Source organism: Bombina bombina, chromosome 4 (genome assembly GCF_027579735.1).
Source record: "Bombina bombina isolate aBomBom1 chromosome 4, aBomBom1.pri, whole genome shotgun sequence".
NCBI classification, from domain to species: Eukaryota; Metazoa; Chordata; class Amphibia; order Anura; family Bombinatoridae; genus Bombina; species Bombina bombina.
The window spans coordinates 332,607,244-332,623,968 of record NC_069502.1 but is presented as its reverse complement, the minus strand read 5'-3'; the positions used below and the strand labels follow the sequence as shown (position 1 = coordinate 332,623,968).

The 16,725-nt window shown below is 42.3% G+C and overlaps 1 protein-coding gene across 1 annotated transcript in view; it reads left to right on the top strand.

Annotated features, from left to right (window-relative positions):
* Positions 1 to 16,725, top strand: part of SLC33A1 (solute carrier family 33 member 1) — a 199,144-nt gene that overhangs the window by 118,449 nt on the left and 63,970 nt on the right. The window contains exon 6 of the mRNA XM_053710075.1: positions 6,521 to 6,736. Within this exon, the coding sequence (XP_053566050.1) occupies positions 6,521 to 6,736 (216 nt within the window). The remainder of the gene's footprint in view (positions 1 to 6,520; positions 6,737 to 16,725) is intronic.

Sequence of the window (16,725 nt, the reverse complement as noted above, 5' to 3'; positions counted from 1 at the left end):
AGCGAGATAGCTCTGGGGTGAGACAAAATGCAGAGCATACTGACGCTTTAAGAACCATGTCTGATACTGCCTCACAATATGCAGAAGCTGAGGAAAGAGAGCTTCAGTCAGTGGGTGATGTTAATGACTCAGGAAAGATACCTGATTCTAATATTTCTACATTTAAATTTAAGCTTGAACACCTCCGCGTGTTGCTTAGGGAGGTTTTAGCTGCTCTGAATGACTGTGATACCATTGCAGTGCCAGAGAAATTGTGTAGACTGGATAAATACTTTGCAGTGCCGGTGTGTACTGATGTTTTTCCAAATACCTAAAAGGTTTACAGAAATGATTAATAAGGAATGGGATAGACCAGGTGTGCCGTTCTCTTCCCCTCCTATTTTTAGAAAAATGTTTCCAATAGACGCCACCACATGGGACTTATGGCAGACAGTCCCTAAGGTGGAGGGAGCAGTTTCTACTCTAGTAAAGCGTACTACTATCCCTGTCGAGGACAGTTGTGCTTTTTTTTTTTTTTTTTAGCTCCAATGGATAAAAAATTAGAGGTTACCTTAAGAAAATATTTATTCAACAAGGTTTTATCCTACAGCCCCTTGCATGCATTGCCCCTGTCACTGCTGCTGCGGCGTACTGGTTTGAGTCTCTGGAAGAGGCTTTACAGGTAGCGACTCCATTGGATGACATACTTGGCAAACTTAGAGCACTTAAGCTAGCCAATTCTTTTATTCTGATGCCATTGTTCATTTGACTAAAATAACGGCTAAGAATTCTGGTTTTGCTATACAGGCGCGCAGAGTGCTATGGCTTAGATCATGGTCAGCTGACGTGACTTAAAAATCTAAGCTACTTAACATTCCCTTCAAGGGGCAGACCCTATTCGGGCCTGGTTGAAGGAGATTATTGCTGATATCACTGGAGGAAAAGGTCATGCCCTTCCTCAGGACAGGTCCAAATCTAGGGCCAAACAGTCTAATTTTCGTGCCTTTCAAAACTTCAAGGCAGGTGCGGCATCAACTTCCTCTAATAATAAACAAGAGGGAACTTTTGCTCAATCCAAGACGGTCTGGAGACCAAACCTGACATGGAAAAAAGGTAAGCAGGTAAAAAAGCCTGCTGCTGCCTCTAAGACAGCATGAAGGAACGGCCCCTTATCATCAGCTATCCATATCCCAGGTGTAGAGCACTGGGAGGCGGATTTTCTAAGTCGTCAGACTTTTCATCTGGGAGAGTGGGAACTCCATCCGGAGGCATTTGCACAACTGATTCATCGTTGGGGCAAACCAGAACTGGATCTCATGGCGTCTCGCCAGAACGCCAAGCTTCCGTGTTACGGATCCAGGTCCAGGGATCCCAAGGCGACACTGATAGATGCTCTAGCAGCGCCCTGGTCTTTCAACCTGGCTTATGTGTTTCCACCGTTTCCTCTGCTCCCTCGACTGATTGCCAAGATCAAGCAGGAGAGAGCATCGGTGATTCTGATAGCACCTGCGTGGCCACGCAGGACCTGGTATGCAGATCTAGTGGACATGTCATCTTCAGTCCAATCCTCGGCTGTCAGTGGCCCAGTGCATGGAAGTAATCTGACTGATGGTGGCGGCAATGGACATCATTCCATTTGCTTGGTTTCATCTCAGACCTCTGCAGTTAAACATGCTCAGGCTGTGGAATGGAGATTATGCAGACTTGTCTCCTCGAATAACCCTGGAGCAGGAGACAAGGGATTCACTTCAATGGTGGTTGTCTCTGGATCATCTATCCCAGGGGACATGCTTTCTCAGACCATCTTGGGTGATTGTGACAACAGATGCCAGCCTTCTGGGGTGGGGAGCTGTCTGGGGTCCTCTAAAGGCTCAGGGAGTGTGGACTCCGGCGGAATCTGTTCTTCCTATAAACATCCTGGAACTGAGAGCGATCTTCAATGCTCTTCTGGCCTGGCCTCAGTTGGCTTCGGCCCAGTTCATCAGATTCCAGACGGACAACATAACGACAGTGGCTTACATCAATCATCAGGGAGGAACAAGGAGTTCCTTAGCGATGACGGAGGTAGCCAAGTTAATCCGGTGGGCGGGTGGACAACTGGGAGGCGGACTTTCTGAGCAGGCAGACTTTTCATTCGGGAGAGTGGGAACTCCATCCGGAAGTATTCTCCAACCTGATTCTCAAATGGGGTCGGCCGGAGTTAGTTCTCATGGCATCTCGTCAGAATGCCAAGCTCCCGAGATACAGGTCAAGGTCCAGGGATCCTCAGACAGAGCTGATAGATGCTCTAGCAGTTCCTTGGTCCTTCAACATAGCATATCTTTTTCCCCCGTTTGCTCTTCTTCCTCTGTTCATTGCTCGAATCAAACAGGAGAAGGCATCAGTGATTCTCATTGCTCCTGCGTGGCCTCGCAGGATTTGGTATGCCGATCCGGTAGACATGTCATCCCTGCCACTTTGGAGACTACCATTGAGGAAGGATCTTCTCATTCAAGGACCCTTCCTTCATCCAAATCTAATTTCTCTGAAGCTGACTGCTTGGAGATTGAACGCTTAATTCTATCCAAGCAGGGTTTTTCTGACTCGGTCATAGAGACCTTGATTCAGGCACGTAAGCCTGTAACTAGAAAGATGTATTATAAGATATGGCGTAAATATCTTTATTGGTGTGAATCCAAGGGCTACTCATGGAGTAGAGTTAGGATTTCCAGAATCTTGTCTCTTCTCCAAGAAGGATTGGCAAGTTCCCTAAAGGGTCAGATCTCTGCCTTATCTATTTTGTTACACAAACGTCTGGCTGATGTTCAATCTTTTTGTCAGGCCTTGGTTAGGATCAGGCCTGTGTTCAAACCAGTTTCTCCTCCATGGGGTTTGAATTTAGTTCTCAAGGTTCTTCAAGGGGCTCCGTATGAGCCTATGCATTCCTTAGATATTAAGTTGTTATCTTGGAAGGTTTTATTTTTTGTTGCTATTTCTTCAGCTCGAAGACTCGAAGAGTGTCTGAGCTTTCAACGTTGCAATTCGCCTTACCTTATTTTCCATTCGAATAAGGTAGTTTTGCGTTCTAAACTATGGTTCCTTCCTAAGGTTGTTTCAGACAGGAACATTAATCAGGAGATTGTTGTTCCTTCTTTGTGTCCTAATCCTTCTTCTCAGAAGGAAAGGCTTCTGCATAATTTGGATGTAGTCCATGCTTTGACGTTTTACTTACAAGCAACTAAGGACTTTCGTCAGTCTTCTTCTCTGTTTGTAATTTTCTCTGGAAGACGTAAGGGTCAGAAAGCTACGGCTACCTCTCTTTCTTTTTGGTTGAGGAGTATCATCCGCTTTGCATATGAGACTGCTGGACAGCAGCCTCCTGAAAGAATTACGACTCATTCCACTAGGGCGGTTGCTTCCTCATGGGCATTCAAAAATGAAGCTTCTATGGAACAGATTTGCAAGGCTGCAACTTGATCTTCTCTTCACACTTTTTCTAAATTTTACAAATTTGATACTTTTGCCTCGGCTGAGGCTGTTTTTGGGAGAAAGGTTCTTCAAGCAGTGGTGCCTTCCGTTTAGGTTCCCTATCTCGTCCCTAGCTTATCATCCGTGTACTCTAGCTTTGGTATTGTATCCCACAAGTAAGGATGATTATCCGTGGACTCATCGTGTCTTTAAAAAGAAAAGAAAATTTATGCTTACCTGATAAATGTGTTCCTTTTTAGACACGATGAGTCCACGGCCTGCCCTGTTCTTTTAAGACAGGTTGTTAATTTTTGTAAACTTCAGACACCTCTGCACCTTAGCTTTTCCTTTCTCTTCTTAACTTCGGTCGAATGACTGGAGTGGGAGGGAAGGGAGGAGCTATATATAACAGCTCTGCTGTGGTGCTCTTTGCCTCCTCCTGCTGACCAGGAGGTGAAATCCCACAAGTAAGGATGATGATCCGTGGACTCATCGTGTCTAAAAAGAAACAAATTTATCAGGTAAGCATACAATTCTTTTTTCAGTTAAAAATGTATTTAACACTACAGAATCTTAATGTACATGTTTCTCAATGGCCAATACACTCTGTGAGCATAAAAATACAAAACACAAAATAGTTAAAATCAAATTTGCTGCCTGTGCTGTGGTTACAACTAAACACATGTATGCTAAACACTACAACTAAACACTAGGAATGCAATGGAATCAAATATGTTATGCGTCACAGAAGTTAATAAAAAAAAAAAAAAGGCAGTGGCACTTTAATTTTTTTTGTACAATACCGTACCTCCCAACATTTCTAAATTCTAAAGAGGGACACCCCCCCCCCCCAAGGCAAAAGTGTGATATGTGGTGGGCAGGAACAGGGATCAGGAATGGCTTAAAAACCATTAGACTGATGTCAATACATTAAATTCTAAATAAAAAAAAAAACATATCATCTACATATAAAGAATATCCTGTAAATCCTGTGATATATATATATATATATATATACTCACACACAGTACACAGCATACACACATATACACAGTCTCAACTACAGAGCAAAACACATTATACAAACACACACTGCAGAGCATACAAATAAATAAACAAGCACACACACAGCAAAACCTACTACAAAGCATACACTTACGCGTGCAGACACTTAACATACATACACTACACAGCATTCACATACATGCAGACACAGAACATACACAGCATCACATAGAAAACAGGCACACAAAATACACACACTACATAGCATACATATATATGCATAGTTGTATACACACAACATACACCAGACCCATTTCACAGCATGCACATATATGTAGATACACAACATACACACAAAGTATGCACTTTCAAGTACTACTAGGCATAACATACACATTTGTTTAATACAGAAGGGACAACTAAGTAGTATCTCAAATCTTTAGAATTTAGATGGGGCTTATTTGGTTAGAGGCATTGTAAAAATGTTCCTGCAAATAGGAAGTATACATATGTGAGGTATATAAGCACAGCATTACTGACCTGTAAGTACTAAAGTCTGAGGAAAACAAAACTACTATGATGTGCTTTCTTATTCCCACCAATGAGACTCACAGATTACAAGACCTCAATGGGATAAAGGTCATTCACCTAAGCCCATATAAGGAGCAGGGGGGGAAGAGAGAGAGGGCAGGGAAGTGCTGCTATAAATTTCTCAAAACAAACAAGCTGAATTAGCACTGCAGCTCCTGCTGCTAAACCCACACAGATAGACAACATGTGGCCTTACCTAGATCGACCAGCTTCTTTTCACTGCACTCCCTCTCACCACCCTCCCAGAGCAGTCAGGCAGCACTCAATCATGTCTTGTCAGGTCCCCACACACCCAGTGCTAAAACTGATTAGTAGCTGCCTTCTGGACTTTTATTAGGAGTCTGTGCAGTGCGCTAGTGTGAGAGCTTAGCTAGTATAAGGGGTACTCACACAGTTTCTCTTGCACTAACAAACAGGAGGACCCAAAGCGCTGAGTTCTAATCCTGTCTCTGCTTAGTTGCCACTTGCAATACTTCCGGTCAGATGCACCTACCTGCGCTAAAATAGTCAGTTCCATGCATGCAATCACTATTGATCATGTGTGGCATGTTATTGGTTTTACGCTGCAAATGTCATTTGACGATCAGACACATTTTTTTTCTTCAAAAAACCGCAGACTCTCGTGGTTTTTAAATCGCAGCGGTTAATCTTGGTTTAAATCCGCACCCGCTGTAAATCGCACAGCCCGAATTGATATACATAAACCATAATTAATTTAAAAAATACATTGCATTAAAGTTAAAAATACAATTGCTGGCATGTGGATAAATGATGCTGGCTTTAGAAGAGACATGGTAGTCACAAGTGAAACTCCTGCTCAGGAAACCTGCCCTGATAAACTCACATTGTCACTCCCTTGGGTTGCAGATTAGTTCAGTGAATGGTTTTCACCATTAGTAGCAGTTGGTTACTATATGTAGATGTCTGAAAGCACATGCTTGTGCTCAATGTAGTATATTATGTAATAAGCATAATGTGTTAATGCTATGAAGTGGATACATTCTGCAGTATAAAATCTATATGTATCTGCAAATGAATATTAAAGGAACAGTAAAGTCAAAATTAAACTTGAATTTATTGGATAGAGCATGAAATGTTTAAGAACTTTCCAATTTACTTCTGTTATCAATTTTGCTTAGTTCTTTTTGCATCCTTTGTTAAAGAGTAATCCTAGGTGAGCTCAGGAGTGTGCACGTGTCTTAAGGCATCTGGCAGTAGTGTTTGCAACATTTTTTATAGCAATGTTATACATAGTTACAAACACTGACTGCTGCAATAGATTGCTATAGGCATGTGCACACTCCTGAGCTTCTATTAGCCTACCTAGGTTTAGTCTCTTAACAAAGAATACCAAAATAACAAAGCAAATTTGATATTAGAAGTAAATTAGATAGTTGTTATGCTCTATCTAAATCATGAAAGTTACATTTTCACTGTACTGTCCCTTTTTATTAGGATGAATAGCTAAAATACATTCTTTCTCCTTGCTTTTTTACAGATTACTTTATATAGTATGTTCGTGGCTGTCATGGCTTTCAATGCTAAAGTTAGCGATCCTCTTATTGGTGGAACATACATGACTCTCTTAAATACAGTGTCTAATCTTGGAGGAAACTGGCCTTCTACTATGGCTCTCTGGTTTGTGGATCACTTGACTACAAAAGAATGCGTTGGTGCAGCTGGACAGAGTTGTGTTAATCTGGATGCTACTGGGGTGAGTGGTGATATATTTGCTACTTTTTTCAAAGTTATAATGATTTCAAAAGGTAGTGTAACCCCTTCACTGCTGAGCCATTGTTGCTGAAGCAGCTATTAGGCTTGGGCAGTCTTTAGACATTATTAACATCATTAACCTCTGGTTATTTTTTTGTGAGTTACCTAAATAAACACTTTTCTCCAACATAGGTGTGTCCGGTCCACGGCGTCATCCTTACTTGTGGGATATTCTCCTCCCCAACAGGAAATGGCAAAGAGCCCAGCAAAGCTGGTCACATGATCCCTCCTAGGCTCCGCCTTCCCCAGTCATTCTCTTTGCCGTTGTACAGGCAACATCTCCACGGAGATGGCTTAGAGTTTTTTGGTGTTTAACTGTAGTTTTTATTATTCAATCAAGAGTTTGTTATTTTAAAATAGTGCTGGTATGTACTATTTACTCTGAAACAGAAAGGTGATGAAGATTTCTGTTTGTAAGAGGAAAATGATTTTAGCAACCGTTACTAAAATCGATCGCTGTTTCCACACAGGACTGTTGAGAGGAATTAACTTCAGTTGGGGGAAACAGTGAGCAGACTTTTGCTGCTTGAGGTATGACACATTTCTAACAAGACGATGTAATGCTGGAAGCTGTCATTTTCCCTATGGGATCCGGTAAGCCATTTTTATTACATAAGAAAAAAAGGGCTTCACAAGGGCTTTTAAGACTGTAGACATTTTCTGGGCTAAAACGATTGATATATAAACATATTTTATACTTCATAGCTTTGAGGAATTATTTTATTCTTGGGAATTATGTAAAATAACCGGCAGGCACTGTATTGGACACCTTATCCTCTAGGGGCTTTCCCTAATCATAGGCAGAGCCTCATTTTCGCGCCTCTATTGCGCACTTGTTTTTAGGAAGCATGACATGCAGATGCATGTGTGAGGAGCTCTGATACACAGAAAAGACTTTCTGAAGGCGTCATTTGGTATCGTATTCCCCTTTGGGCTTGGTTGGGTCTCAGCAAAGCAGATACCAGGGACTGTAAAGGGGTTAAATATAAAAATGGCTCCGGTTCCGTTATTTTAAGAGTTAAAGCTTTCAAATTTGGTGTGCAATACTTTTAAGGCTTTAAGACACTGTGGTGAAATTTTGGTGAATTTTGAACAATTCCTTCATACTTTTTCACATTTGCAGTAATAAAGTGTGTTCAGTTTAAAATTTAAAGTGACAGTAACGGTTTTATTTTAAAACGTTTTTTGTACTTTGTTATCAAGTTTATGCCTGTTTAACATGTCTGAACTACCAGATAGACTGTGTTCTGTATGTGGGGAAGCCAAGGTTCCTTCTCATTTAAATAGATGTGATTTATGTGACACAAAATTTAGAGAAAATGATGCCCAAGATGATTCCTCAAGTGAGGGGAGTAAGCATGGTACTGCATCATCCCCTCCTTCGTCTACACCAGTCTTGCCCACACAGGAGGCCCCTAGTACATCTAGTGCGCCAATACTCCTTACTATGCAACAATTAACGGCTGTAATGGATAATTCTATCAAAAACATTTTAGCCAAAATGCCCACTTATCAGCGAAAGCGCGACTGCTCTGTTTTAGAAAATACTGAAGAGCATGAGGACGCTGATGATATTGGTTCTGAAGTGCCCCTACACCAGTCTGAGGGGGCCAGGGAGGTTTTGTCTGAGGGAGAAATTTCAGATTCAGGGAAAATTTCTCAACAAGCTGAACCTGATGTGATTACATTTAAATTTAAATTGGAACATCTCCGCGCCCTGCTTAAGGAGGTGTTATCTACTCTGGATGATTGTGAGAATTTGGTCATTCCAGAGAAATTATGTAAAATGGACAAGTTCCTAGAGGTCCCGGGGCCCCCCGAAGCTTTTCCTATACCCAAGCGGGTGGCGGACATTGTAAATAAAGAATGGGAAAGGCCCGGCATACCTTTCGTCCCTCCCCCTATATTTAAGAAATTGTTTCCTATGGTCGACCCCAGAAAGGACTTATGGCAGACAGTCCCCAAGGTCGAGGGGGCGGTTTCTACTCTAAACAAACGCACCACTATACCCATAGAAGATAGTTGTGCTTTCAAAGATCCTATGGATAAAAAATTAGAGGGTTTGCTTAAAAAGATGTTTATTCAGCAAGGTTACCTTCTACAACCAATTTCATGCATTGTTCCTGTCACTACAGCAGCGTGTTTCTGGTTCGATGAACTAGAAAAGGCGCTCAATAAAGATTCTTCTTATGAGGAGATTTTGGACAGAATTCATGCTCTCAAATTGGCTAACTCTTTCACCCTAGACGCCACTTTGCAATTGGCTAGATTAGCGGCGAAAAATTCTGGGTTTGCTATTGTGGCGCGCAGAGCGCTTTGGCTAAAATCTTGGTCAGCGGATGCGTCTTCCAAGAACAAATTGCTTAACATTCCTTTCAAGGGGAAAACGCTGTTTGGCCCTGACTTGAAAGAGATTATTTCTGATATCACTGGGGGCAAGGGCCACGCCCTTCCTCAGGATAGGTCTTTCAAGGCCAAAAATAAACCTAATTTTCGTCCCTTTCGCAGAAACGGACCAGCCCCAAGTGCTACGTCCTCTAAGCAAGAGGGTAATACTTCTCAAGCCAAACCAGCCTGGAGGCCAATGCAAGGCTGGAACAAAGGAAAGCAGGCCAAGAAACCTGCCACTGCTACCAAGACAGCATGAGATGTTGGCCCCCGATCCGGGACCGGATCTGGTGGGGGGCAGACTCTCTCTCTTCGCTCAGGCTTGGGCAAGAGATGTTCTGGATCCTTGGGCGATAGAAATAGTCTCCCAAGGTTATCTTCTGGAATTCAAGGGGCTTCCCCCAAGGGGGAGGTTCCACAGGTCTCAATTGTCTTCAGACCACATAAAAAAACAGGCATTCTTACATTGTGTAGAAGACCTGTTAAAAATGGGAGTGATTCATCCTGTTCCATTAGGAGAACAAGGGATGGGGTTCTACTCCAATCTGTTCGTAGTTCCCAAAAAAGAGGGAACATTCAGACCAATCTTAGATCTCAAGATCCTAAACAAGTTTCTCAAGGTTCCATCGTTCAAAATGGAAACCATTCGAACAATTCTTCCTTCCATCCAGGAAGGTCAATTCATGACCACGGTGGATTTAAAGGATGCGTATCTACATATTCCTATCCACAAGGAACATCATCGGTTCCTAAGGTTCGCATTCCCGGACAAGCATTACCAGTTTGTGGCACTTCCGTTCGGATTAGCCACTGCTCCAAGAATTTTCACAAAGGTACTAGGGTCCCTTCTAGCGGTGCTAAGACCAAGGGGCATTGCAGTAGTACCTTACTTGGACGACATTCTGATTCAAGCGTCGTCCCTTCCACAAGCAAAGGCTCACACGGACATTGTCCTGGCCTTTCTCAGATCTCACGGGTGGAAAGTGAACGTAGAAAAAAGTTCTCTATCTCCGTCAACAAGGGTTCCCTTCTTGGGAACAATAATAGACTCCTTAGAAATTAGGATTTTTCTGACAGAGGCCAGAAAATCAAAACTTCTAAACTCTTGTCAAGTACTTCATTCTGTTCCTCTTCCTTCCATAGCGCAGTGCATGGAAGTAATAGGTTTGATGGTAGCGGCAATGGACATAGTTCCTTTTGCGCGAATTCATCTAAGACCATTACAACTGTGCATGCTCAGTCAGTGGAATGGGGATTATACAGACTTGTCTCCGACGATACAAGTAGATCAGAGGACCAGAGATTCACTCCGTTGGTGGCTGTCCCTGGACAACCTGTCACAGGGGATGAGCTTCCGCAGACCAGAGTGGGTCATTGTCACGACCGACGCCAGTCTGGTGGGCTGGGGCGCGGTCTGGGGACCCCTGAAAGCTCAGGGTCTTTGGTCTCGGGAAGAATCTCTTCTCCCGATAAATATTCTGGAACTGAGAGCGATATTCAATGCTCTCAAGGCTTGGCCTCAGCTAGCAAAGGCCAAATTCATACGGTTTCAATCAGACAACATGACGACTGTTGCGTACATCAACCATCAGGGGGGAACAAGGAGTTCCCTGGCGATGGAAGAAGTGACCAAGATCATTCAATGGGCGGAGACTCACTCCTGCCACTTGTCTGCAATCCACATCCCAGGAGTGGAAAATTGGGAAGCGGATTTTCTGAGTCGTCAGACATTTCATCCGGGGGAGTGGGAACTCCATCCGGAAATCTTTGCCCAAATTACTCAGTTGTGGGGCATTCCAGACATGGATCTGATGGCCTCTCGTCAGAACTTCAAGGTTCCTTGCTACGGGTCCAGATCCAGGGATCCCAAGGCGACTCTAGTAGATGCACTAGTAGCACCTTGGACCTTCAAACTAGCTTATGTATTCCCGCCGTTTCCTCTCATCCCCAGGCTGGTAGCCAGGATCAATCAGGAGAGGGCATCGGTGATCTTGATAGCTCCTGCGTGGCCACGCAGGACTTGGTATGCAGACCTGGTGAATATGTCATCGGCTCCACCATGGAAGCTACCTTTGAGACGGGACCTTCTTGTTCAAGGTCCGTTCGAACATCCGAATCTGGTCTCACTCCAACTGACTGCCTGGAGATTGAACGCTTGATCTTATCAAAGCGAGGGTTCTCAGATTCTGTCATTGATACTCTTGTTCAGGCCAGAAAGCCTGTAACTAGAAAAATCTACCACAAAATATGGAAAAAATATATCTGTTGGTGTGAATCTAAAGGATTCCCTTGGGACAAGATAAAAATTCCTAAGATTCTATCCTTTCTTCAAGAAGGTTTGGAGAAAGGATTATCTGCAAGTTCTTTGAAGGGACAGATTTCTGCCTTATCTGTGTTACTTCACAAAAAGCTGGCAGCTGTGCCAGATGTTCAAGCCTTTGCTCAGGCTCTGGTTAGAATCAAGCCTGTTTACAAACCTTTGACTCCTCCTTGGAGTCTCAATTTAGTTCTTTCAGTTCTTCAGGGGGTTCCGTTTGAACCCTTACATTCCGTTGATATTAAGTTATTATCTTGGAAAGTTTTGTTTTTGGTTGCAATTTCTTCTGCTAGAAGAGTTTCAGAATTATCTGCTCTGCAGTGTTCTCCTCCTTATCTGGTGTTCCATGCAGATAAGGTGGTTTTGCATACTAAACCTGGTTTTCTTCCGAAAGTTGTTTCTAACAAAAACATTAACCAGGAGATAGTCGTGCCTTCTTTGTGTCCGAATCCAGTTTCAAAGAAGGAACGTTTGTTGCACAATTTGGATGTAGTTCGTGCTTTAAAATTCTATTTAGATGCTACAAAGGATTTTAGACAAACATCTTCCTTGTTTGTTGTTTATTCTGGTAAAAGGAGAGGTCAAAAAGCAACTTCTACCTCTCTCTCCTTTTGGCTTAAAAGCATCATCAGATTGGCTTACGAGACTGCCGGACGGCAGCCTCCTGAAAGAATCACAGCTCATTCCACTAGGGCTGTGGCTTCCACATGGGCCTTCAAGAACGAGGCTTCTGTTGATCAGATATGTAAGGCAGCGACTTGGTCTTCACTGCACACTTTTACTAAATTTTACAAATTTGATACTTTTGCTTCTTCTGAGGCTATTTTTGGGAGAAAGGTTTTGCAAGCCGTGGTGCCTTCCATCTAGGTGACCTGATTTGCTCCCTCCCTTCATCCGTGTCCTAAAGCTTTGGTATTGGTTCCCACAAGTAAGGATGACGCCGTGGACCGGACACACCTATGTTGGAGAAAACAGAATTTATGTTTACCTGATAAATTACTTTCTCCAACGGTGTGTCCGGTCCACGGCCCGCCCTGGTTTTTTAATCAGGTCTGATAATTTATTTTCTTTAACTACAGTCACCACGGTATCATATGATTTCTCCTATGCAAATATTCCTCCTTTACGTCGGTCGAATGACTGGGGAAGGCGGAGCCTAGGAGGGATCATGTGACCAGCTTTGCTGGGCTCTTTGCCATTTCCTGTTGGGGAGGAGAATATCCCACAAGTAAGGATGACGCCGTGGACCGGACACACCGTTGGAGAAAGTAATTTATCAGGTAAACATAAATTCTGTTTTTAAGCAGACAATGCACTCTTAAGATCTAACATTAATTTACACAAATATCTAAAGATGTCAAAAAGACACCACACATAATTTGTTAGTCATTTTGACACGTTACTATTAGATAGACCTCCAAACTTCAAACGTGCTTGCAGTGTTTCGCGTTCCTCCCTTTTTGTGCTTAACTTTTTGTGTGTTGTATACTGCCTATTTGCTTCTGTTTAAGTACTCTGTACTTTAACCCCTTAAGGACCGGCATTTCAGACTAAAATTTCCCCAAAAGACCAGAGCATTTTTAGCATTTTTGCCATCACTACATTTAAACAGAAATAGAGCCTTTATTTTTTTTATATTTACTAAAATAAAATATATAGTTTTGATAGGTAGACAACCCAAAGTATTGTTCTAGGCCTATTTTGGTATATTTCATGCCACCATTTCACTGCCAAATGCAATCAATTAAAAAAAAATTGTTAACTTTTTCACAAACCTTAGGTTTCTCACTGAAATTATTTACAAACAGATTGTGCAATCATGGCTCAAACAGTTGTAAATGCTTCTCTAGAATCCCCTTTGTTCAGAAATAGCAGACATATATGGCTTTGGCATTGCTTTTTTGGTAATTAGAAGGCCGCTAAATGCAGCTGCGCACCACACTTGTATTATGTCCGACAGTGAAGGGGTGAATTAGGTAGCTTGTAGGGTTAATTTTAGCTTTAGTGTATAGATTACCCTCCCACCTGACACATCCCACCCCCTAATTTCTCCCTAATCCCTCTCAAACAGCTCTCTTCCCTCCCCCATCCCACAATGGTCACTCCCATCTTAAGTACTGGCAGAAAGTCTGCCAGTACTAAAATAAAAGGCTAAAAGTAGCGAGATTGCGGCAGAGAGAAGCACAGGGTACGACGCTGGTCCTTAAGGGCTTAACAACCAGCGTCGTACAGGGTACAGCGCTGGTCATTAAGGGGTTAAGGACCACTAAATACAGAATAGTTACATAATTAACAAGGGCATATTAAGAAGACAATGCAATAAAACACTCTGAATTTCAAATAAGCAGTAGATTTTTTTTTCTCTCCCATTTTCTGGCCCCCTGTATCATATGACAGGGACCAGCCAATCACAGACTAGTATATGTATACCCTGGAAGCTTGTTCACATACTCAGTAGGAGCTGGTGCCTCAGAAAGTGTTCAAATAAAAATACTGTGCACAATTTGATAATGGGAGTAAATTGGAAAGTATCTTAAAACTGCATGTTCTATCTGAATCATTTATTGATTCAGATAGAACATTTATTTTGAGTTTATTTTGAGTTTAGTATCCATTTAAACTATTTCCTTACTGATACTATGGAGCAAACTGGTGCAGCTCAGGCCTCTGATCTACTGCCTGATCATCTAGAAGGGAGATCCTCTGTTGCTTTAACTCCTTTGATTTTGTGTTTGCTTTGTACCTCTTGTGCTGAGTCTTGCTAACCCTAAACAGGGTTTTCTCTTGTTAAGTGTATCCAGTCCACGGATCATCCATTACTTATGGGATATTAACTCCTCCCCAACAGGAAGTGCAAGAGGATTCACCCAGCAGAGCTGCTATATAGCTCCTCCCCTAACTGCCATTACCAGTCATTCTCTTGCACCCAACGAATAGATAGGATGTGTGAGAGGACTGTGGTGATTATACTTAGTTTCATACCTTCAATCAAAAGTTTGTTATTTTATAATAGCACCGGAGTGTGTTATTCCTTCTCTGGTAGAATTTGAAGAAGAATCTACCTGAGTTTTCTATGATTTTAGCCGGAGTAGTTAAGATCATATTGCTGTTTCTCGGCCATCTGAGGAGAGGTAAACTTCAGATCAGGGGATAGCGGGCAGATTAATCTGCAAAGAGGTATGTAGCAGCTTATTATTTTCTGACAATGGAATTGATGAGAAAATTCTGCCATACCGATATAATGTAAACTCAGCCTTAAATGCAGTAGCAGCAACTGGTATCAGGCTGTCATGTATGTATATTTTACACTTCAGTATTCTGGGGAATGGCACTTCACTGGAATTATACTGTATGCATAAAACTTTAGCCTAATTTGCAGGGACTAGCAACAGGCTTTTTAATAACACTCAATTTATTAATGTTAAACGTTTTTTGCTGGCATGTAAAATCGTTTAATTTTCTGAGGTACTGGGTGAAAAAATGTTTTGGGCACTATTTTTTTCCACTTGGCAGTCGTTTTATTTAATTTATGACAGTTTACTGATCTCTCTCACTGTTATGTTATGTTAGTTATCCTTTGCTAATGGGAGCAATCCTTTGCTAAAATTGTGTTTTTTACAAAGATTTGATGCTATAACTTTTCAGTTTATTAATTTTCAACTGTCATAACTTTTTCTGTGCTTCTTATAGGCACAGTACGTTTTCATATTATAGTAAATTACTTGAAAAGTATTTCCAAGTTGCTAGTTTATTTGCTAGTGTGTTAAACATGTCTGATTCAGAGGAAGATATCTGTGCTATATGTGCTAAAGCCAAAGTGGAGCCCAATAGAAATTTATGTACTAACTGTATTGATGCTACTTTAAATAAAAGTCAATCTGTACAAATTGAACATATTTCACCAAACAACGAGGGGAGAGTTATGCCGACTAACTCGCCTCACGTGTCAGTACCTGCATCTCCCGCTCGGGAGGTGCGTGATATTGTAGCGCCGAGTACATCTGGGCGGCCATTACAAATCACATTACAGGATATGGCTACTGTTATGACTGAAGTTTTGGCTAAATTACCAGAACTAAGAGGTAAGCGTGATCACTCTGGGGTGAGAACAGAGTGCGCTGATAATATTAGGGCCATGTCAGACACTGCGTCACAATTTGCAGAACATGAGGACGGAGAGCTTCATTCTGCGGGTGACGGTTCTGATCCAAACAAACTGGATTCAGATATTTCAAATTTTAAATTTAAGCTGGAAAACCTCCGTGTATTACTAGGGGAGGTGTTAGCGGCTCTGAATGATTGTAACACAGTTGCAATACCAGAGAAAATGTGTAGGTTGGATAAATATTTTGCGGTACCGGCGAGTACTGACGTTTTTCCTATACCTAAGAGACTTACTGAAATTGTTACTAAGGAGTGGGATAGACCCGGTGTGCCGTTCTCACCCCCTCCGATATTTAGAAAGATGTTTCCAATAGACGCCACCACACGGGACTTATGGCAAACGGTCCCTAAGGTGGAGGGAGCAGTTTCTACTTTAGCTAAGCGTACCACTATCCCGGTGGAGGATAGCTGTGCCTTTTCAGATCCAATGGATAAAAAGTTAGAGGGTTACCTTAAGAAAATGTTTGTTCAACAAGGTTTTATATTGCAACCTTTTGCATGCATTGCGCCTGTCACGGCTGCAGCAGCATTTTGGTTTGAGTCTCTGGAAGAGACACTTGAATCAGCTCCATTAGATGAGATTACACACAAGCTTAAAGCCCTTAAGTTAGCTAACTCATTTATTTCAGATGCCGTAGTACATTTAACTAAACTTACGGCTAAGAATTCCGGATTCGCCATTCAGGCACGCAGAGCACTGTGGCTAAAATCCTGGTCAGCTGACGTTACTTCTAAATCTAAATTGCTTCATATACCTTTCAAATGGCAGACCTTATTCGGGCCCGGGTTGAAAGAAATTATCGCTGACATTACAGGAGGTAAAGGCCATGCCCTGCCTCAAGACAGAGCCAAACCTAAGGCTAGACAGTCTAATTTTCGTTCCTTTCGTAATTTCAAAGCAGGAGCAGCATCAACTTCCTCTGCACCAAAACAGGAAGGAGCTGTTGCTCGCTACAGACAAGGCTGGAGACCTAACCAGTCCTGGAACAAGGGCAAGCAGGCCAGGAAACCTGCTGCTGCCCCTAAGACAGCATGAATCGAGGGCCCCCGATCCGGGAACG